The sequence below is a fragment of the Peromyscus maniculatus genome, chromosome 17, assembly GCF_049852395.1.
Source record: "Peromyscus maniculatus bairdii isolate BWxNUB_F1_BW_parent chromosome 17, HU_Pman_BW_mat_3.1, whole genome shotgun sequence".
In the NCBI taxonomy this organism is placed as follows: Eukaryota; Metazoa; Chordata; class Mammalia; order Rodentia; family Cricetidae; genus Peromyscus; species Peromyscus maniculatus.
In genome coordinates, this window is record NC_134868.1 from 35,448,678 (window position 1) to 35,472,033 (window position 23,356).

General features: G+C 36.5%; 1 protein-coding gene across 1 annotated transcript in view; it reads left to right on the forward strand.

Annotated features, from left to right (window-relative positions):
• The window catches only part of Sgcz (sarcoglycan zeta), a 1,022,364-nt gene that overhangs the window by 991,198 nt on the left and 7,810 nt on the right, over positions 1-23,356 (forward strand). The window contains exons 5-6 of the mRNA XM_006973966.4: positions 3,175-3,297; positions 15,682-15,754. Coding sequence (XP_006974028.3) covers positions 3,175-3,297; positions 15,682-15,754 — 196 coding nt within the window. The remainder of the gene's footprint in view (positions 1-3,174; positions 3,298-15,681; positions 15,755-23,356) is intronic.

Sequence of the window (23,356 nt, forward strand, 5' to 3'; positions counted from 1 at the left end):
GGCTGCTATTATTTTGTTTTTAGAATTTATCTGTATACATGGCAATTTAAAAACAGGAATTTCTGAATGAAGAATTGTGAATCCCAGTTTTATTTTGCTGTGGGAATTTCTAATCTCTTAAAGATATTCAAGAACATGAAAATGTTGAATACATATAAAATTAAAGTGCAAAGTTATGTAGGATGTAATAACAGATCATGCAATGTTTGGGAAAGACACATCAGAGACAGGCAGACATAACCACTTAGATCGCTGTTTAGTTTTCTTTGAATCAGTCCTAAAGAGAACCTAGAAATCCCTTGCAAATGTATTATATAAACATCATGGATTTTTTCATCAAAAAAGAATTTCCAGTTCTAGTATTTTATCAATTGAATGTAGAAAATACAAAGACAATAGTTCATTACTCTTTTTCTACTAAATGTGATTGTACCTTTGACCAATTGAACCTTGACTAATAAAACATGATACTAGAAGCAAACAAATGATAGGCCCCCAAAAACAAGTTCAAATATACTAAGTTCAGTATTATGATGTATAATATATTAATGTTAAACACTGATAGTCCCAGTTACTGAATATATCTCCAATTATATAGTTTTACTTATTTTTCAATTGTAGAAAAGAGAAGCAGTGCATGTAAATGTGATGCTATATAATTATTTTCTGATATAAAACATTTATTTACTATAAAGTCATCACTAATTGCTTGCAATTTTGCCATGTGTAATTATGCTAATATAGTGAATAAAGTGTACTCTGAAGTATTAATTTTATATCTGTTTTTCAATTGGATGGTTTTTGCATGCATTAATTTATGACTTAGATGCATCTCTCAATTCTGCATGCATAAATATTGTGCAATTTGCTTATTTGACTTTGCTCATTTAAAGTTAATGAATTAAAATTTCAACTCCTTTGCCAGAGCCAGACTCTACCCTATGAAGCTTCTAATAGCTATTTCTAATAGTTTATTTATAATAGTTTCTGTTACATGCTGTGTAATATTTTAATATTTCTCTAGCATCTCCTGAATAAAGATATTAATCACTACTACTAGAGAATTCTTGGTAATCTGTGGGTGGATAGAATGCCTTTCTATGCATGTAACTATCTAATGCATGTCTGTGCCATCAAATATAACTTGTGAAACGATTTAGCTCAGCAGTTGAGTATATTTGAAGATGGCAATATGGCATCAATGTTAAAAGTTTTATGTGTAAAAGATCTATAACTTGCAGGTCACTGAGGCTTAAAGTGTGCCCAAGTCTCTTGAAGATAGATTTAAGGACAGATGTATGTAAACCTGGAAGTCAAATTCCTCAACACATTGGCCTCAATGTTTTGACTCTCAGTTGAGTTACTGTGCTACAATGACTAAATGCAAACATAGAAGTTTAGACTGAAAATAGACAACAAAACATTCAAGTGAATACTACCTTCTCAAATAATATTCACCAAATCAAGATGATGGCCAAAGTCTTCAGGGTTCACCTCAATACTGTCTTTAAATTTTGTAAGAAAAGATATTTGAATTTAAAAAGATAAATGATTTTAATTGGTTGTGGTTTTCCATTTGTTGCAAACAACAGTTTTCTTAATGAGGGGTGAAAACTACATTGTCTATAAGGACAAATGTTGATAGATTGTTGTTAGGAATTATGTTGGGTTGGTAAATTAGCGGTTATCGGTTCTCCTCCAATTGCCATGAATTCACTATTACTGAGTAGTTAGCTATGTTTCCAGTACCAGGAATTGTTTCCCTGCTGTTAAGTGCATCTCATTCCAATTAGAGAACTAATGATGAACGTGGAGGTGTGTGTGTGTCACTACTATACCCTTAGGGTTATATTGTCATGCTGTAGGTTTATATGCTACATAGGCATCAAAACTATGATGGGTAGGACTGTTGGTTGCCTCTCTCCTTTGGAAGCTTTATCCCTCCTGGTACAATGAAAGCTAATCCTCAGAGATAGGGTGTTCAATTCCAACTCAAGGGTCTCTGGGGCCTGTTTGTGAAGTATATAGTGTCCACAGCAAGAGGGACATACCTTCCATCTCTGAGGAGAACCAAAGTCAAAGGCAATAGGTTGTTTTGTCAAAGAGGAGATGACAAAATTCTAAGACCTAGAGAATCAGGGAGTTGCTGTGAGATTGTGTTTCATTGTAATATCAGAAACCACACTCATGACGTCTCAGCAACATGACTACTCAAATATGAGCTGAACAGGAACTATACCAATGGACATGCCAACATGAATGAGAAAAGCCCACAATACAAAGAACTATAGGCAACCGAGGAAAGGTGGGAGAGCTTGTCTACCCCAGGGAATAACAGTGTCAAATGGTCTGTCCTGAAAACACACACAGGAGTAACATCATATAGACTGAACAGGTTGATATATATATTAGTAAAAACAGGCCATGAATTTGAAGGAGAATGGGGAGGGGCATGTTGGAGGGATTCCTCTTTCTACTTTGAATCAAACTTTGGAGTAGTTAAGTTGCTTACTTTAGAGTAGTTAAGTTGCATATAGTTCAATAAATATGGAAAAATAATTATAAAAACTTTATTATGGAAAAAATCCATTGAAAGAGTGATTATAAAATGGATTAAAATTCATTGTTATTAAAGGGAAAGAAGATAACTACACTAAAATCTATGAAATGTGGAGTAGTTAAAGATTCACAAGTGATTGATGCTTTAGAACCCATGAAGAGGAAGCAATGTGAGTTCTGTGGTCTGCACTGTGAAGAGATGTGAGTCATTTGGGCCCCATTTACTGAGCATATACTACATGCCCAATAAAATAAATGACAAATCTTCACCCCAGCAGACATTGCCTCTCCTGTGACTGTATCAAGTGTTCTTTTATTTGGCTAAGTGCATATACTATATTAAAACATCCTTAAACATTTAGAAATAATAGGCATGGTCATTTAATATACTCAAAATATTCAGTGCAATCAGGGTTTTTTTTTTTTTTAAAAGAATAACATCTTAAAAGTGTTCATTCAGATGTAAAACCTGCAGCTGAGATGAACAAGCTGAACAATATGTGTTTTTCTTTTATGTTTATAAAAAATTATATATATATATATATATATATATATATATATATATATAGTGTTGTGCATCCCAGCTTCATTTTCAAACCTTCCCTCTGACTACAGGAGCTGAGGCTGTGGAGGCCCAGTGTAAAAGATTTGAAGTAAGAGCAAGCGAAGATGGCAGGGTGCTGTTCTCTGCAGATGAAGACGAGATAACGATTGGGGCTGAGAAGCTAAAGGTTACAGGTACTGTCATGGAGATCTTTGAATGTGGTTTATAACGTAAGCATCACCATTGCCTGGAAGGTATATATATATATATATATATATATATATATATATATATATATATATACTTTTCAAATAACTTCAATTGAAGTCATTAACTGTGGTTAGCGAATAGAGTCTAAATATTAATTTTTTTTAAAAAAAAGTCTTATTAACGTATGAAATGTAAAGCTGGGTCACCCAGATAAACTAAGAAAAATGGGTTAAGTGGTATAAAGTGATATGGGTAAAGGTAATAAATCTAGAAGTGTTATATCCATTGTCCCTCAGAGAAAAATCTTTTTGTGTATGGCTTCCCTGTATGTGAACCCTCTCTGTTTACACAGCCTTCTCCCTCCAACACACAGAGAAACAAACAGACAGAGACACATACAAATTCACAGTAAATCTGTCCTCCTTTATCAGGATAGCATTTATTAACTTCAGAACTGCTTCACTCTTGTCTATGACACTCCTAAAATGAAAATATCAAAGACAAATATAGTTTATAATTTCACACACATAGGAGAGAAAATTGAACAAAGCATAGACTGCAATATGAAGACAGGGGATTGGCTGGTCCCCTCACATATACTTTAAAGCAAGAACCCAGTCTTTTGATAAATAACACTACAAAGAGACACTGACTCCAGAGTGAGCAGTATAAATTAGGTAACTATTCAAAGTACCTGTGACAAAAGATCTGTGTGAATTGTAAATTAGTGGCATGAAAGTTTTCCCATTCAAGCAATATCCATAGGAATTAAAATTAGGATGAATCCTTTCTCACTTCCTTTTACTTTATGAATAATGACTTTTTTTTGAGGGACTCTTGTTTTAGAAGGAAGAGGATGATTTATACAATGACTGAGATCAAATCATAGTGCTAATAGATTTTAGCATATTTATATTTAGCCTACTTAGAATACAGGTGGGTACAAATTAGAGATCACACGCTAACCTGAACATCACTGCCTCAGTTTTCCATTGCTGCAACAAAATACACTATGACAAAACAATCTAACTAACTAACTAACAACGATTTGAGAGAAGCAAAGAATCTGGACCCTTGTTGCAGAGGTTTGGCAGCCCATGTTTGCATTTGAACAGCTCCATTGTTTTAAGCCAGAGGTCCTGAAGAGCCTCACAGCAAAAAGTGTGTTAAATATAAGTCCTGCCCAGTGCAGATGAGAAGCAAAGCCATGAAGAAAAAGAGTGTCCGGATGAAAATATATCCCTCAAAGTCATTTCTATTGTGATCTGTAGCCAGCCAGGCTCCACGTACCTTCAAATTCTTCTATCAATTAATCCATGAGGAATATAGAGGCCTTAAATGATCAGCTTTCAGCCAACCTTTAACACATAAACTATGAGGGTGAAATTTGAGATTCAAGCCATAATAAGCAATATTGTCACTCTATTGCCATAATAGATAATCACTTACTCAAGAATCATAACTGGACTCCTGAAGCTCTTCCTGATGCTTGGCTGTGGATCTCTGTATCTGCTTTCATCAGTTACTGGATGAAGTCTCTAGCTCTATGATGACAGTTAGGGTGTTCGCCAATCTGATAAGCCAGCTCAGGCACCCTCTCCACTATTGCTAGTAGTCTAAGCTGGGGTCATCCTTGTGGGTTCCTGGGAACTTCCCTAGCACCATGTTTCTCAGTATCCCCATGATGTCTCCTTCTATCAAGATAACTCTTTCATTGCTCTCCCACTCCGTCCCTGTTCCAGCTTGACCATCCTGTTCCCTTATGTTCTCGTCCCCCATCTCCTACCCCCTCTATTGCCTCCCCCATCACCCCCAGCTTACTCAGGAGATCTCATCTATTTCCTCTTCCCAGGGTGATCCATGCCTCCCTCTTAGGGTGCTCTTTGTTAGCTAGTTTCTGTGGAGTTTTGGGTTGTAGTCTGGTTATCCTTGGCTTTACATCAGGGACATCAAGATCATAATGGGGAAACCTACAGAAACAACAGAACCAAGCTAGTGGGAACTCTTGAACTTTGGATGAACAGCTGTGAAGCCTCCATGGGACTGGACTAGGCCCTCTGCATAAGCCAGACAGTTGTGTAGCTTGGTCTATTTAAGGGGCCCCCTGGCAGTAGGATCAGGATCTATCCCTGGTGCATGAGCTGGCTTTATGGAGCCCATTACTTATGGTAGGACACCTTGTACAGCCTTGATGCAAGAGGAGGGTCTTGTTCCTGCCTCAACTGAATGCACCAGCTTTGTTGATTCCCTAAACTTTTCGGAAGGAAGGTGTTGCTGGAGGGCTTCTCTCCAGGTTCCCCAAGCCCCGCAGTCCCACAATCTACATATAAAATAATCACTCAGACGCTTATATCACTTATAAACTGTATGGCCGTGGCAGGCTTCTTGCTAACTGTTCTTTTATCTTAAATTAACCCATTTTTATAAATCTATATCTTGCCACGTTGCTGGTGGCTTACCGGCGTCTTCACATGCTGCTTCTCTTGGTGGTGGCTGCAGTGTCTCTCCTCAGCCTTCTGCTTCCCAGAATTCTCCTCTCTCCTTGTCCCACCTACTTCCTGCCTGGCAACCTATTTCTTGCCTGGTCACTGGCCATGAGTGTTTTATTTATATAGAATGATATCCACAGCAGAAGGAATGGGGGGTGGGTTGGGAGGAGAAGGCTTAGGGGGGAACAGGAGGAAAGAAAAGAGAGAGAGACCTGTGGTTGGTACGTATGATGAATAAAAACTTCTTAGTAAAAAAAAAAAAGTGGGGGAAGAATCATAATTAAGGTGTTCTTGGATGGATTAGCTTTGCTTGGTAGTAATTTGCTTAAAATAACTAAAATGTGTATTTGTTCTTAATATTCCTTAACATTCCTTGATAAAAAGGAGTTTTAGATTTTATTTCAAATATAAAACCTTTACAATTCTATTTATTTTGTATTCCCTACTATGAACTCAAGATATCACCTAATGCAATTCTCTTCTGAAACCCAGTAAGAACATAAAGGACAGAAACTTTTCTATAGAGGAGACTCAAGTTCAGTGCTTTCAGGCTGCATCCATCAAATACAATTAGCACTTTCATTTGGAGTCCACGTACCATAGAAACCTAGCAAACAAAGAGAAGGTTAAATGATAAGTCTGACTTTGGAAGGTGAAACTCTTCAAGTTAAAGGAAAACTATTAATTGGACACAGACATTTGTTTTGCGTTGGCAGAAAGCAGACATTAGGGAAGTGTATGAGAAGAAAGTATCTCTCTTTTCTCCAAATAGCAGCAATTAAAAGTGGCAGTCTGTAAGAATAGAGAAATCCAACTTCATGTCCCCTATGCCCTCCTGTTTGTTGGAAAGCCAAGAGCATCTCACCTCCGTGTGCTTCTAATGGAATGATTGGAAGGATAGACAGGTTCCAGTGCTTGTTTGACAACACAAGAAAGGATTTTCTGAGGAGCTGTCTTTTAAATTAAACAGGGTGCTCCTGGGTTGGAATCAATATTTCCCAGTTTGTTTTTATTACCTGGCTTCTACTTCCCCATTCTTGTCCATTACACTAGCCTACTGTGATGAGGTCAGCTGTGCAATCAGCCTTTCCTAAGGTAGGGCTTTTGTTCCTCAGAGCTGTCCAAATGCTGAGACCGCGATAACACTCAGACACCGGGAAAAAGCAGTTTGTCTGAAAAGCTGCTGGAGAACTGACTAAGTCAGGTGAAGAAAAGTGATGTACGGTCCCTTAATTTCCCCTAGTGACACTTTTCAGGTTTATACACTTGATGTAATCACTCAACTCAGCTTTCTAGTTGTTTCTTAAAGTGGTGATGGGGACTTCAGAGACATGAGGCAACACTGTCTCATGCTCCTATGAATTTCTAAATGGAAATTGAGTTCCGGTTCTGAAGTACATATGCAAGTCACAGCCATTATCACAAATAAGCTGTTTTATCAGAAGTCTTTGCTAGCAGACGTTTCCATCACTTATTTTTATCCAAGGTCTCAGGGAAATGTTCCCTATTTCTTACTCTGTTAAAGAGAACATTGAAAATGCAACCGCATAATGTGAAGTATGAAGACATTGATAATGAAAGGCAATGTGCTTCCAAACACTTAACCCCAGACAGAGAACTACAGGCAACTAAGGAATGCTGAGAATGTGATAGTCTACTCCAGTGAAGACCCATCTCTCGAAGTTAATTATAAGCCCTGAAATGATATACATGTACAAAACTTTATAAGGATGATCAGATTGTATTTATATATCTGGAAGTATGTGTGTGTGTGTGTGTGTGTGTGTGTGTGTGTGTGTGTATTGTATTATATTGATGTATATTTTTTTATTTATATATATTACATTGATACAGCTCCACAATAAAGTAATAGAGACCACAAATATAAGACAAAGCAAAGAGGGGTTCATGGGAGGGGTTGGAGGGAGGAAAGGGAAGGGGAAATTTATATAATTGTACTTTAATTCCAAATTTTAAAACTATGTTTTAAAGGGAACATCTCTGTTCAGTGCAGTCAATGGATTCCATTTGATGCTCAAAGTTCTTCTGTGTGTTAGATCTAGGAAAATTCTTAGAGATATAATTAATTTTGCAGTAGCATATATAAACTGTCTGATTTCTTATGCATTACAGATTTAGTGGGCATTTTACAATATCTTTCTTTCCTTACTTGCTGTGGGTAATATGATGGCTATGGCTCCTAGAAGATGCCTTTGTTTCTTACACACCCCAGTGGATCCTACCTGTGTCTTCAACCTCTTCCTAACGTGGGTTTCTTCAGCTTCGTTTCTGTTATGTTTTTCTCATTTCATTTTCTTCCATCAGCTGGGAAATGTCCCCATTTAATGATTCATATGTTGGTATTATAGTTAAGTTTCTATTATTGTGATAAAACACCAAAGCTACTTGAAAGGAAAGGTTTATTCCTTCTTACACTTTGTAGTCCATCATCCAGTGAAGTTGGGGCAGAAACTCAAGGCAGGAACCTGTAGGCAGGAACTGATGCTGAAGTCATGGAGAAATGCTTTTTATTGTCTTGCTCTGCATGACTTGCTCAACTTAACATTCTTAAAGCACCCGGAACCACCAACCTATGGGTAGCACCACCCACAGTGGCCTAGATCCTACCACTTTGATCTTAAATCAAAGAATATGCACCACAGACTTACCCACATGGCATTGTTTGGGGGATATTCTCCCAACTGGGGTTCCTTCTTCTAAAATGACTCTAGTTTGTGTCAGGTTGACATAAAATTAGGTACCACAAATGACACTTAACTATGCTATTAAGTTTACATTATCAAACACCTGGACATTGCAGGAAAAAACTCCTAGTTCATTGATTATAAATGTGAATAAATCGCATTTCTCGTGTAACATAATATATATATATATATATATATATATATATATATACTACATACTATCCATATTCACAAAGACCCAAGGAATGAACTCCTTGGGCTGATGGGCAGCCGTCACTGTTATCCTGCCTAACACACTGGGGAAAAAGTATTGATTCTTTCAAGCCTGGTTTTCTTCTTTTAAGTAGTATTTTTTTTAATGCTCAGCATGTAGGATTTGGGTAAAGAAAAGAGACCATAAAACTAAATGAAGAAAAATTCTGGGTCAAATTTGTATCTAGCAAATGCAATTTCTACTAAAATTGTAATTTTAAATGTTACTGCTATTCTTATGCATTTTAAATTTGTTAAGTACTTGTAAAAAATAAAATACATTGGCTGAAATATGAAAATGGCAATTAAGACGTAGAAAAATGCTGTTGAAATAGCAAATGTAAACTTATACTCATCAATATGTAATTGGGGATATCACAAAACCCTTGAGTAAAAATAAAAAAAATAGGAGAAGGAACGTATAAAGTGACCCCCATGACAGTTTCTGGCTGTTCTGGGAGGAATCATTTTCATTCAGGGTCATGCTGCTGATCTGTTGCCATACTTCTGTCGATAGATGCACACCCATGCACATGTGGTCAGCAGAAATTGGACTCAGTAAGTTATAAAAATAAAAGAGGTTATGGAGGCAGAAAGTGGATTCTTTGGCAGTGGTTCAGGGCAAAAGGTGGAAGGCAGGAAGTAGAAGTGTGGTGGATTTGATGGAGATACATTGTATACAAGTATAAAATTACCAAAGAATAAATAAAATATTAATTTTTTAAAAGTAATATTATTTGTATTAGCCAAATAATAATTTAGACAATAGGTGTTTTATTCTTCTCTTATATAGCATTGCATGTGACTAGACCCTAAAAGTCAAGGATGTTATAAGCCACTGAAGAGTAAGAGATTTACACCTCAATGATCCTCAGTTTTGGTCCCTGGTTATAGACTTGAAGCTGTCGTATACTATGTGTGCTGACTAGTTTTATGTCAACTTGTCACAAGCTAAAATCATCTGAGAGGAGGTAACCTCAATTATGAAAATGCCTCCACAAGATCAGGCTGTACGCAAACCTTCAGGAAATTTTCTTAGTTAGTGATTGATGAGAGACGGTCCAGTCCATTATGAAAGGGGCCATCCCTGGGCTGGTGGTCCAAGCATTCTATAAAAAAACAGGCTGAGGATGCCATGGGGAGCAAGCTAGTAAGCAGCAAACTCCATGGCACTGCATCAGCTTCTGCCTCCAGGTTCCTGCTCTGTTTGAGTTCCTGTCCTGACTTCCTTCAGTAATGAATGGTGATATGGAGGAATAAGCTAAATAAACCCTTTCCTCCCCAAGTTGTGATGGTCATGGTGTTTCATTGCAATAGTGAACTTGACTAAGACATCATGGGTTCCAGAATGGGCGAAGCATGTACAAAGAGGATATATGGAATATATTTTTTATATCATTACAACCTAGATATAGCTTTGTCATTTATATATCCCGTTTATCTCATTTTAATACTGGGTTTGTGTGTACCTGTAAGGTAAACAATAGCATCTAAATTCTACAGGATCCTAAGCCTTTTGGTAAAAAAAAAGTAATAAAGGCAGAATGAAGTAGATAAGAAACTATTTCTACCATTAAAATAAAAAAGAGACCTAGTAGAGGCTAGAGCGATGGCTTGGTGGATAAGATAACGCTGCTCTACCAGAGAAGATGTGTTTAACTTCCAGCATCAACTTAGTGACTCACAACTGTCTGAAACTCCAGTCTCAGAGATTCTATTGCCCTCTTCTGGCCTTTTTCGCCCTCCTCTGGCAACTGCTCACATATAGGTAGGCCACATACCCATACATATAAAAACAAGTAAATTTAGAATATTTTAAGTGACTTAATAAATATTAAAACCCTAAAACAAAAACAAAATAAAAGTGTCATTTTTAAATACCACCTATTAGACAATACCAGGCTCTGTGTGGTCCTTAAACAAGGACTCTCCTTCAAGTCATAACTATAGCACACTCATACATGGCCACAGAAAACCCTCACATTATAGTTCCATAGAAGTAAAATGTTTGTGTTGTCCTTCCATTATAAAATGATCAGAAATCCTTTATTATGGAGTTCCCAGAGGTCCCGGGGTTTAGCTACATCTGGCATGGGATATCTGAGGGAAAAAATTCTACGTACACTATGTTCTTATGTCTGTTGACTTTATTCCTCTAAGACAAAATTACATCAATTCAGCTATAGCTCCACCAGGCATTCAAGGCAGGAACAACTCTAGACATACCAAGCTCTGTATCCATCTACTTTATTTCTCTGGGATGAAATCCTGTCTCTGTAACTACAGTTCCGTCCAGTTCCCTAGCTCATAGTCCTGCTAACGACTAAACTCCTACACTTCCAGCCTCATCTTAATCCTCTGTATGCTCTTTCCCCATCTCTGCCATTCTCTACTCCTGGCACTCGGAAAACTCTTCCTGAGATCTGCTTACCCTCTACTGAACCTCTGTCTTCCTCTCTTCTTTCTCGCCATACGGTTCTGTCCCTTTCTACAGAAACTGCCTGCCCTTTCTTTCCCTGGGCAAGTGGTTCTCTGTCTCCTCAGGAGTGTTGTTTTACTTTCCACCTTGATAAGTAAAAAACCTCTTTTGTTCTGAGTCAATTGCTCTGGAAAACCACAGGGCCTCCTCAAGGCAAGGGGATGGTCTGAGCTTCATTAGCACAAGAAACAAGCCAGCTTGTCTCCTCAGCTCAGCAGGGGAGTTAGTAACTTAGTAGGTCAGCAGGTCTAGGCATGCAAGAATTTCATAGCAGAAGACAGCTGAAATATTGAAGGCTGGATATCACCAAATATTCATAATAAATGGCTTGCCTTTCAACAGACCCTTGGCTGGTCAAAGTATAGGTTTAATACAGAGCTGAATCTCTATAATATATTCTTGCAGCCCACAAGACTTTATACACTACATACTTAAAAAAAAATAAAGCTTGAAGGAAGGATTGCCACCATAAGGAAATGATGTCTGAAAAGATAGGTTTCCCCTTATTTACAAACTAGATAATAATGTTTACTTGTATCAAAATAACATCTATTTTCAACTCTTCATTTATTTCAAATTACCAATGTAGGTTCTTTTTAAATTTTCGTTGTAGAAGTCCAAATCAATATGCTTTTGATATATTTTCATTTTCCAAACTACAATGTGGTTAATAAGAAGACAGCTCTGCACAAAGTTGAGCTGAAGTGGTCATTCGAACCAAAAGACAAAGTCATACCATATTTTATTCAATGTGGTTAGTTGAAATATGACTACCTTTAAATAAAAGGTTTTAGCATGTCACTAATAAGTCAGAGTACATTGGACATTCTACTGTTAATGATTCCATTGGATAGAGGAAGTATATTATCATTCCTATTTACCTGAATGATGCTAATTATCATTGACACTGATGAAGAAAAATAATTAGGGTCCTTTCACTATAATGAGAAACTGACATCGTTTATAACTAGAGATGAATGGTTTATATTTACTCTTAATTTTAGAAGTGCCAGCTCAATGGTATGTACACCCACTGCTTTGGACCATTTTGTGAGGAATATTAGATGTTAAGGATATGGAACAGAAGGTAAACACACTGCTCAGTTCTTGTGCCAGGAAGAGGAAGTGGCGACAGATGGGGATACCTCTAGCAATTTATTATTATTATTATTATTATTATTATTATTATTATTCAGGATTGTTTTAACTATACTGTTTTTTTATCTTTATGTGTGAAGCTGAAAATTGTCTCTTCAAGATTTGTGTTGGAATTTTGATGGGAATTATATTGAATCTGTAGGTTGCTTTTGGTAGAATAGCCATTTCTTCTATATTAATAATACCAATCCATGGACCTGGGAGATCTTTCCATCTTCTTATATCTTCTTCAATTTCTTTCTTTATGTCTTAAACTTTTTAATCATACAAGTTCTTCTCTTGCTTGGTTAGAGATAGTCCAATTTATTTTATTTTATATTTGAGGCTATTTGTAAAAGGTGATTTTTCCTTGATTCCTTTCTCAGTCCATTTGTCCTTTTGTATACATGAGGGCTACCAATTTTTGTGAGTTAACTTTGTATCCTGCTACTTTGCACAAAGTGTTTATCAGCTGTAAGAAATTCCTGGTAGAATTTTTAGGGTCACTTATGTATTTTGACTTCCTCCTTTCCAATTTATATCACCTTGATCACCTTCAGTTTAGAATTGCTCTAGCTAAGACTTCAAGTACTGTATTGAATAGATATGGATAAAGGGTACATGCTTGCCTTACTCCTGACTTTTGTGGAATTGCTTGAGTGGTTTTTTGTTTGTTTGTTTGTTTTTTGTTTTGTTTTTTTCATTTGAGTTGATATTGGCTATGGTCTTGCTGTAAACTGCCTTTGTCATGTTAAGTTCTGTCCCTTGTATTCCTGATTTCACCAGTTTTATCAAGAAGGGGGGATGGATTCTGGCAAAAGCCTTTTGTGCATCTAATGATATAAGTGTGTGTTTTTTATCTTTCAGTTTGGTTATATGGTGGATTACACTGACAGATTTTTCCTAAGTTGAAACATCCCTGCATCTCTGGGATGGAGCCTACTAGATCAGGGTGGATGATTTTTTTTTATGTGTTCTTGGATTCAGTTTACAAGTATTTTATTGAGAATTTTTTCACCCAGTTACATAAAGGAAATTGATGTATAATCCATTCTGTTTGTCAGGTCTTTGTGTGTTTTGAGTGTCAGGGTAACTATCCTCATGAAACAAATTGAGAAATATCCCTTCTGTTTCTATTATGTGAAATACCTTGAGGAACATTGGTGTTAACCCTTCTCAGAAGGCCCAGGGAAATTCGACCCTAAAACCACTTATACCTAGGTTTTATTTATTTAATTTTTTTTGGTTGGTATACTTTTAAATACTACTTCTACTTCACTATAGGCTATCAGTCTGTTTAAGTTGTTTATCTGATCTTGAATAACTTTGGTGGATGGTATTTATTGAGAAAATTAGCCATTTCTTTTAGATTTTTCAATTTGGTGGAATGCAAGCTTTTTAAGTACGGTATTATGGTTCCATGGATTTCCTTGGTATTTGTTCTTATGGCCCCTTCACCATCTCTAATTGTGTTCATTTGGATTTAATCCTTACTGACAAACTGAAGTTTTGGTTGATTTCTACTCTTGCATTCAGCCATACAGATCCTGTATTGTTACTAGTGGTGTGAACTAGTGTTTGAAAATAAATATTGTCACTGTTCTCTAATCATATCTCTGACTCCTTGTCTAGGAAATTTTCATAATCACACAGCACTAAAGATTAGTATTTGAACTTTTCGCAAGGATAACTATCCTATCAGGATGTTACAGTCTGTATTAAAATGTCAGTCACTCTCCTTGATATATGTAAATCTGCATCTGGGGATATTCTTTCAAATGCCACCCCCCAGCCAAATCACAGAATTATTAATTTACCTTAGCTGAAACAAATATGTTACCTTTCATACCCATAACAAGGAATTTTCCATTTGCGGAATCAAAGTATCATGAGAATGAATCCTTTAAAGAAATGAGTACTCTAAATTAATAAAATTATAAGAAGCAAACAAACAAGCAGTGTATGCTCTACAGAGTTTTTGTTATATGGGGAACTATCTATTAAGGCTCAGAGACAGGCAGATGCCAACAGCTTTTAGTTCAGGAAGTAAAATCTGTAATCCAGGAGTAAGAATGGCAAAATCTAATAGTTTTGCCTCTGGACCTAATAGTCTTCCTCCATCACTCCACATCCAGGTGTGCATTAATATTTATTTTAAAAGATCATTAAGAAGACCTAATCCACTTCCCTATGTCATTAGTTATTTTAAGATATTTTAAGCCTTAACAATTTTTTACTCCTGACAATGCCGGTCCTGCCTGCAGAACTGACATGTTTTATATTTCCCTCCACAGTATGTTACAGCCATATTTGTTCGGATTTCAGTGAAAAGTTTTGAATTGCACTGTACTATTAATGTAGGCCTCATGACATTTATGAAACAAGCATGACATTCTTACATCAAAACATATGAAGAAGACTAGATCAAAAGAAAATAAGGTGTAATCTGAAAAAAAAAGATTTACAACATTTGCTTGAATTTTATTGCAAAGCAATTTTGTCATTATAACTTTAAAAGAAAAAGACTTCCCTTCATTTTTAGAAAGAAAAACACTCTCTTTTTCTCACTCAAATTGTAGAAAAGCTCTAGTAACCTGGAAAATCAGTCAGTCAGTATGTTCAGGTCAGGTGTCACTCTACTATCTGAACAAGGCAGGGGAGTCCCTGACCTCTTCAGACAACAATGACCCCAGATGAACTCAACTATAATGAAATGAATTAAAGTGGCTCTCAGTTTTAGATAGAGCCTTAACTCTACGGAAGTCAAAGTATCATGGATTCTGTGGTCTCTGCAAAGCTCTCTGCTAGACAGTGGCTAAGTGCTATTTGAAACCTGTCTGTAAATGTCTAGCACTGTGCTGACCTGAGCTCACCATCGGCAGTTTCTTCAAGCTCTTGAGATATGGGAAATCTGACCTAAGTATTTCAGCCTATCCTATTTCTCAAATCCACTTAGCTCTGAAATAAAGCAATGAAAGAGATGGGTCTTTGTTCTTTGGAACAGAAGGTGACTTGTCTCTATCTACAGTAGTAATAATTTAACAATTATTAACAAGTAATAATTACAGTAGTAATATTTAACAAGTAATAATTACAGTAGTAATAATAATTAGTTAACACTCAGTATTCATATCCACCTTCTTTAGCCGGTCTCCCTCTGTCTTGTCCTCCTTTTCTAATGCTAAATTTTCAATTGACCAGCACCTGTTTTCAGTTCAGGGAAGAATATTGATGCACAGACTCAGATGAGAGCCACTGTGTATACAGACTTGCTTATCCTGACTGCTGTGTTCATGCTGTCTTCAGGAACTGAAGGAGCAGTATTTGGGCACTCTGTGGAAACACCTCATATCAGAGCAGAGCCATCCCAAGACCTCAGGTAAGTTCTTCTACTTGGACCATGCCATAGTTCCCCTCATTATTTACCACCTTAGACACATGGACAAGTAAAAGGGTGCTTGTGTTATGAATCTGTACAAAACAGAAATCAACATTCCATAACTCCATAGTAGTCAGATATTTGAAGGTAAGATAGTGAGTTATTCTAACTTCTCCATTTTCCCAAACATACATGACATGAACACAAAAATAATGAGAACGAGTTTAGCAAATGAAAAGAGACAGCTATCAAGGAAGTATAGAGGAATAATCATTACATTAGGCATTCTGGGAAATCAGACGTAGATGAGATACAGGATCTAGATAAACAGGCATAAAGGAAATAAAGGAAGAAGGCTCAGGAGAGAAAATCAAAGAATCAAGGCATGTGAAGTAGGTAGAACACAGAGCAAAAGAGACACTGAAAACAATATTTAGTAGTGCTTTGTCCTGCCGTGGTACTTCAGTATAATGCCATGGTACCTCAATATAATGCCGTGGTACCTCAGTATAATACTAATAGTACTGCACTCTATCTAAGCCTTGATGCCATGCAAAAGCTATCCCTACCCACAACATTGTAAGGGATCTCTCCAAGACAGTCATGGCAACTTGTATTAAAACATGAAAGAATATCTATAACTACTACACACTCTTTTTTGTTTGTTTGTTTTTGTTTTTGTTTTTGTTTTTGTTTTTGTTTGAGACAAGGTTTCTCTGTGTAGCTTTAGAGCTTGTCCTCGGACTTGCTCTGTAGACCAGGCTGACTTTGAACTCACAGAGATCCACCTGCCTCTGCCTCCCAAGTGCTGGGATTAAAGGCGTGTTCCATCACCGCCTGACTTGCACAGACACTCTTAATTCAACAAATTATATTAACATTTGATGGAATAGGATGGATTACTTGATTTCTGTTCAGAAAATTACACTCCAAAATGTATCTGCTGCAATGGGTTTGTAAGAGGCAAAAATCAAACATTAAAATCACTATTATGAGATAACTGTATCAGAGATAGAATCTCTTGAAAAAAAATACTCAGTAAGATTCTTAATAAAAAAATATGTGATTTCTAGTTTAGAGAGATGGCTAAGGGAGTGAGCATTTTTGACATACTCACAAAATGATGTGAAAGCAAAAGGTAACGTGTGTGTGTGTGTGTGTGTGTGTGTGTGTGTGTGTGTGTGTGTGTGTAGGAGCTATTCATGACTTAGCTAATATGACTGTATCCCCAGTACTATGGGAGAGATGGTGGGGTGGGGAAATAGAAAGATTCATGACTTCCTGGCCATCAGCCTAGTTACAGATTCAGAGAGAGGGTCTGACTTAGAGGAACAAACAGTAAGTGATAAAGCAAAATAACACTTAGCATTCTACTCTGGCTTCCACACATGTGTGTACAAATGCGTATGTGGAAGCACACAGATACAAACATGCAGATGAACAGTCCATATGCTACAGAAACAAAAATCAAACTCACATTCGTTTACACACACACACACACACACACACACACACACACACACACCCCACACATTTTATTTTATGGAAGTAATTGGTTAGCTTCTGTCATTGAATAAGCAGAAACATGGTCAAATGAAAACAGAAAACAGAGATGACATTTTTTTATAATTGAAAATATATTCTTCTCTCATATAATACATTCCAGTCACATTCCCGCCACCCCCAACCTCCCCTCTTACCCAGATCAACTCTCAATCCTATTTCCTCTTCAGGAAAGAGCAGGCCTCTAAGAGATGACTTCCAAACGGGGAAAAAACAAAACAAAACAAAACAAGGTATAATAAGAAAGATTGAGCCTAGACAAGGCAACTCAGTAGGAGGAAAACAGACTCCAGCAGGCAAAAGAGTCAGAGATACACCTGCTCCCACTGTGAGGAGTCCACAAAAACACCAAGCTGCTAACACCAAGCTGCTAACACATGCACAGGATCTGCTGCAGACCTCTGCAGGCCCCTTGCTTGCCACATCAGTCTCTGGGAGCCCTGCTTAGTTCATTCAGTGGCCATGTTCTCCTGGTGTCCTTCATCTCCTCTGACTCCTGCAGTCTTTCCTCCCCCTCTTCCATGGGATTCCTTAAGCTCTGAGGGGAGGGATCTGAAAAAAGGCCCCCAATTTAGACTCTCTCTCTGCCAATGTCTGACTGTGGGCCTCTGCACCCGCTCCCATCTACTGCGGTAGAGAGCCTCTCTGATGAATCCTGGGCAAGGCACCAATCTATGAATATACCAGAATACCGTTTGGAATTATTCCATTGTTCTTTTACATTACTCTCTCCCTCCCTCCCTCCCTTTCTCCCTTCCTATCTTTCTCTCTCTCTCTCCTCTCTTCTTTCTTTCCTTCTTTCCTCCTTTCCTCCTTTCTTTCTTTCTTTCTTTCTTTCTTTCTTTCTTTCTTTCTTTCTTTCTTTCTTTCTTTCTTCTTTCTTTGTTTGGTTTGGTTTTGCCAGTTGTATTTGGTTCTACCCTAAGTAGCTTGCCCGTCCCAACTCTGATGCCTTGCCATCTGGGCAGTGTAGAACATACGGGCTTCCTCTAGTGGCATGGGCCTCAAGTTAAACCAAACATTGGCTGGTCCTTCCCACAAGTTCTGCTCCTCCATTGCTCCAGCATTATCTTGCAGACAGGACACATTGAAGGTGGACGGTTGTGGCTGTGTTGGTGTCCAGATTTCTCTTTCCATAGCCAGCAGAGTATCTTGTCACACATCTGCAAAATGAGTTGAAAATTTTAGTACAAAAAAAAAACAAACCATTTTTATAATAACATATATTCAGAATTTCAGTCTTGTGCTATTTTCTGTGACTTCTGTTCTGACTAATGGAGAAACACAGGTTCAATCATCTATTGATTATTACCAGAAGGTTTTTTATGTGATCCTTAATTTTTAATTTTCATCAAACTAGTAATTTGCAAACTACATATTCTTTGCAAAAACTGGAGGGATTGAGAAATGTTAAAGGCAGTGCATAAACCACACTTTTTAATGTATTTTTAGTCTTGAGGGTCTGTCTCAAGAAATAAAATAATATATGATAAAGAAGAATATTCAATGCTCTTCTCTGGCTTCCACATATGTGTGCACATACATACTGCATATGTTACAAAGACATAAATAACACACATATTGACACATATACATAGTCTCTTTCTCTTTCTCTCTCTCTCTCTCTCTCTCTCTCTCTCTCTCTCTCTCTCTCTCACACACACACACACACACACACACACACACACACACACACATTCATGGCCCTTAGGAATTTAGAATGTTTGGGATAACTATGATCCTTCTCCACATGACAGTATATTCCTGGTATACAGGCCCCACATGCTCTCTGCATATTCTGAGTATTGTAACAGAAAACAATGTATCTCATGTGTTGTAGTGTGAAAGGTAGTTGTCAGTTTGAATGATTGTAACAAAATGCCTTTAAATAATGAGACAGTGACTAAATAAATGTGATCTAAGAAATCAAATCTCCTCAGGATGCATATGGATGACATCAAGTCCAATTGTTATAGACTGGTCTAATGTAGCTTTTATATACAGCAGTCCATGTTATCACTCACGTGGCATATACACACAGCTGACCTCTGGAAGTTTGAAACAAAATGGTTTCAAATGCTGAACATGATGGGGGAGGGGGGATTGAGAAGATGTTGGTCAAGGATGTGTAGTTATAGTTGAGATGCTCAGATGTCCCTTTTCAAAGCAAGTGGATCACAGATAATGTGAAAGCCAAAGGAAATGACTCATAGTGTTTCCATCAGGCAGTGGTAGTGAATGCTTTGTGAGATAGCTATGTTCAATCTGATTTCAGCAATGCACTATATAAAGCAAGTCAAGAAATATTCCAAGAATTCTATAAAGATATCTGTCTTCTTTCCATTTAAATGTTGAAATTAATTTAACTTTGGCATTCAAATGTATGTGCAAAATCAGGATATACCTAAATAAAAACTGCATGTATTAGAAGAGACAAATTCTTTGTGTTGGTTTGTGAGTCCTAAGGTAATTATTTTGGTTCTATAATTTTAGTCATTATGTGTATGTTATATCATCTTATTGTGAAAAATCTATTACTATGGGAATAGCACTATGTGTGAATTTAAGTGTCCTACAGATGTCTCAAAACTTGCAAGTGTATGTGTGAAATAAATTATAGTTAGTATATAATGTTTCTGATTTTTTTTCTGTTCTGATCATCCATTACTTTAACATTGAATAGGCTTGACTTATCATCTAAAGCTAAAATAGTCTGACTACTCCCAAGATGAGGGTTGCTAATTTAAATTTCAAAACTGAAGCAAAAACAGTACAGTGATAATTGAGCTATTTAATTATTCATCTGTGTACTCAATTCTAAAACAGAATGCCTGAGATCTTGACATACGTTGCTGACAATTTTCAACACGAAATACTTTTAGCTGACGCGATGCTCATCAGGCAAGTGAAATGGGTTTGGTTGAGTAAATAAAGCAGTACACAGTCATGATACTGTTCTCAAGAATAAGTCTTTATAAGATGCAATAGAGAATAGATATCTGTTTTTGGAAATGTGAGTTTGTACAGTTTACTCCACAGATTTTTTGAATGAGTATTTAATATGTTTTGAGCTCTGTACTAGGTTTCATGGAAACTTCAAATGCACACTGTAGCCTTCATATGTTTTACTATTAAGATAATATTTCTGCATATTAGGGCCTTATATAGCAAAAATACTCTTAAGTAAGCAAATTATTGATAAAGGTATAATATATATGCAATATTATATGTGCATATGCACACTATATTTAATATTATAATATTATAAACACATACAAACATATGCACATATACATATTCACCTTTGTGTAAGATGTTTCTGCTTGTTAGGCTTTACGTCAAACTGCCTAAGAATTTCCAAAAATGCTTAAAGTCTTTCTGCCAAAATAAATACTATCAGTTGCTGTCCAGTCTCACCAATATTTACTGATTCAAGTCATTGCAGAGAGAACAGGCTGATGTTGCCTTTCTGCTCTTTACTCCAGTGGGTAACAATAGGAACCACTTTTCATGCACATATCTGAAAGTCAGGTACCTTTCCTGACATGTGCACATATTCTGTACCAGGTATTTATGATATGTCATGTTGTGGATATTATTTCCCAGTTCATTATGTAGTCACTTCATTTGTGGTAATTTTGAAAGTACACTTTAATCTGACAATATCAAATACAGTTTTAAATGTGTAATAAGTAGTATATGCTGTGGCCTGTGACACTTTTACTCTTTCCAGCCACGAAGATGTTTTCTATTAAAAGCCTTATGACCTCAACTTCTATATGGTAGTGTATGGTAGAGGCTAAAGTTTATTTTGTCATATAGATATCCAGTTATTCCAGTATTATTTGTTATAAAGACATTGCTTTCTTCTCTGAAAAACTTCACTGACCTTGTCCAGGTCGGATGTTTGTGCAAGTAAAACATCTTGTTTATAAAACACGTTTTATTTCACCGTATCAGTTGTGAAACAGTGTCAGTTCTGTCTTGATTCCTGCAGCTTTGCCAGAAATTGTTCAGGTCACTAACACTGTACTTAGTCAAGGCTGCCTTGGGTACTTAGAGATCGTTGCACTAGCAGCACAACCCAGAGGAAATGAAGCAACCACTGTAATATTTAAATATGTTATAGGTACCATAGAGATAATTAGAGCACCCAGTTTTAGTATGGGTGTAATAATTGTGGTTTAACTATATAGCAATGTTCCAGTATTGGAAGTTAGTTCATATTACGTTACTGTAATTATTATCGAAGAGAAAAATCTAACCACATATTGTAAGGACTGTATTTTATTTTGTAAATTGCTTTAAACTATAAGTAGATGGCTGACCACCAGAAAGTATAGCAGCAATTGATATTTGAAGTAGAGAAAATTCCTAGTTTCTTATTCCAGTTCCTGTGTTGAATTCATTCATTAGGTTGATATGGCTTTTGCACATAGTAATTTGGTTTCAGTATCTTATACTTTGATTTGCTACTTTGTTGCTCTTTGGGAGCAATCGGCATGATGAAAAACTTTGCAGCAGCATGCTCTAAGTAAGGAATGCCATTCTATTATCCTGAAGTTTGTATCATAGCTCCTAGAAGCACCAGCTTCTAATAAGTGCCTTGGGAATATTAACATGAATTAAATGTATAATTACACAATGTCCAACCTATTTTGATGAGTTGTCAAGGCTAGTTACAATGTTTCTTACTTCAAATCTTGGAAACTTTGCCTAAATATGTTTGTTCAATAATGTAGTTTGTGGACTCTGCAAGGATTCTAATGCCTTTTAAAAGTGTGACAAAACTTTTGAGTAAGTGTACAGTTTGTCTTATTATTGTCAACATATGAAAAAATTTAATTCTCTTGTGGTACACCTGAGGGACAACATCCTTTGGGTATAATGTTTGTGTAAAGAGGTGGCTTCTTACCCATTCAACACATGATACAAGAGACAATGTCCTACTCCAGTTAAAGTCCATGCACCTATTGGTCATTACAAATGCTGAAGGTAGATAACTGAGATAATCTGCATCTCAAATTGTTGAAAATGAAACCTTCCAGATCACAAAAATGCCCGTGGTAAAGTTAGAAAAGTTTTGACTCCGGAACCATACATCAGGTTAATATGTTATTACATGATGTTTTTTCCCATGAAAAAATTACACTAAGTATTCAGTAAAATTTATCAGAATGCTTCAGATTGCTTCAGTTTTCATGTGCCTAAGAAATACATGATGACTGCCACTTACTTTGTTCAACATTAAACTAAAAATGTAAGAAATCCTCCAACTAGTCTAGTAAGTTTTATTACACATACTCTTTAACTAAATTCTCTTTTAAAATTATTTGTGTGTATTGCTTGTTTGATTACTGCTTGTTATTCAAAACATAATGTGCTATTTTAATAACACTTGAATTATTTTTTTTTTACAGTTATCACATTTTATTACACCAGTACTAGCAAAGTATACAACTGAGGCTTATGTAATTCAAAGTCTTAATTACTTCAGCACTTAAAGAATTTTGCAGTGGTGTAAAATTTCTACCATTTTGGTAATGCTTGTACATACCAGGCAATGCATAAATACAAATATTTAGCAATTACATATTTTCAGAAAAAGTCTCATTTCAGATAAAATAAAAATATTCTTATAAAACATAATTTGCAAGTTTGAACGTCACGCACCGAGTATCAGAGACTAAGCTCAGCGGATCTGATTTATTTTCCCCAGTCTTGAGTCACTGTACCAAAGAGCTTGCTCAGCACTGAAGCATTTATGTCAGTATTTGGTCAATGGATGTCTCATAGATCTGAGCTCTCATCTGTTAAAAGGTTCCCAATATTCCCTCACATTTCATTCACCATGTGTTACTGCTGGGTTTTTGTACTTTTATGCTTGTATCCACAATTATTCTGAAAAATCTACCTCCAGCATCCCACTATTCGTGATTGACCTCAGGAAGTGGAACACAGAGAACTATTTAAACTGTTAATTTCCATCTGTGTCTACCTGTTCTACGAATCAAGCAAGAAGTTCTTTTTTAACAGGTA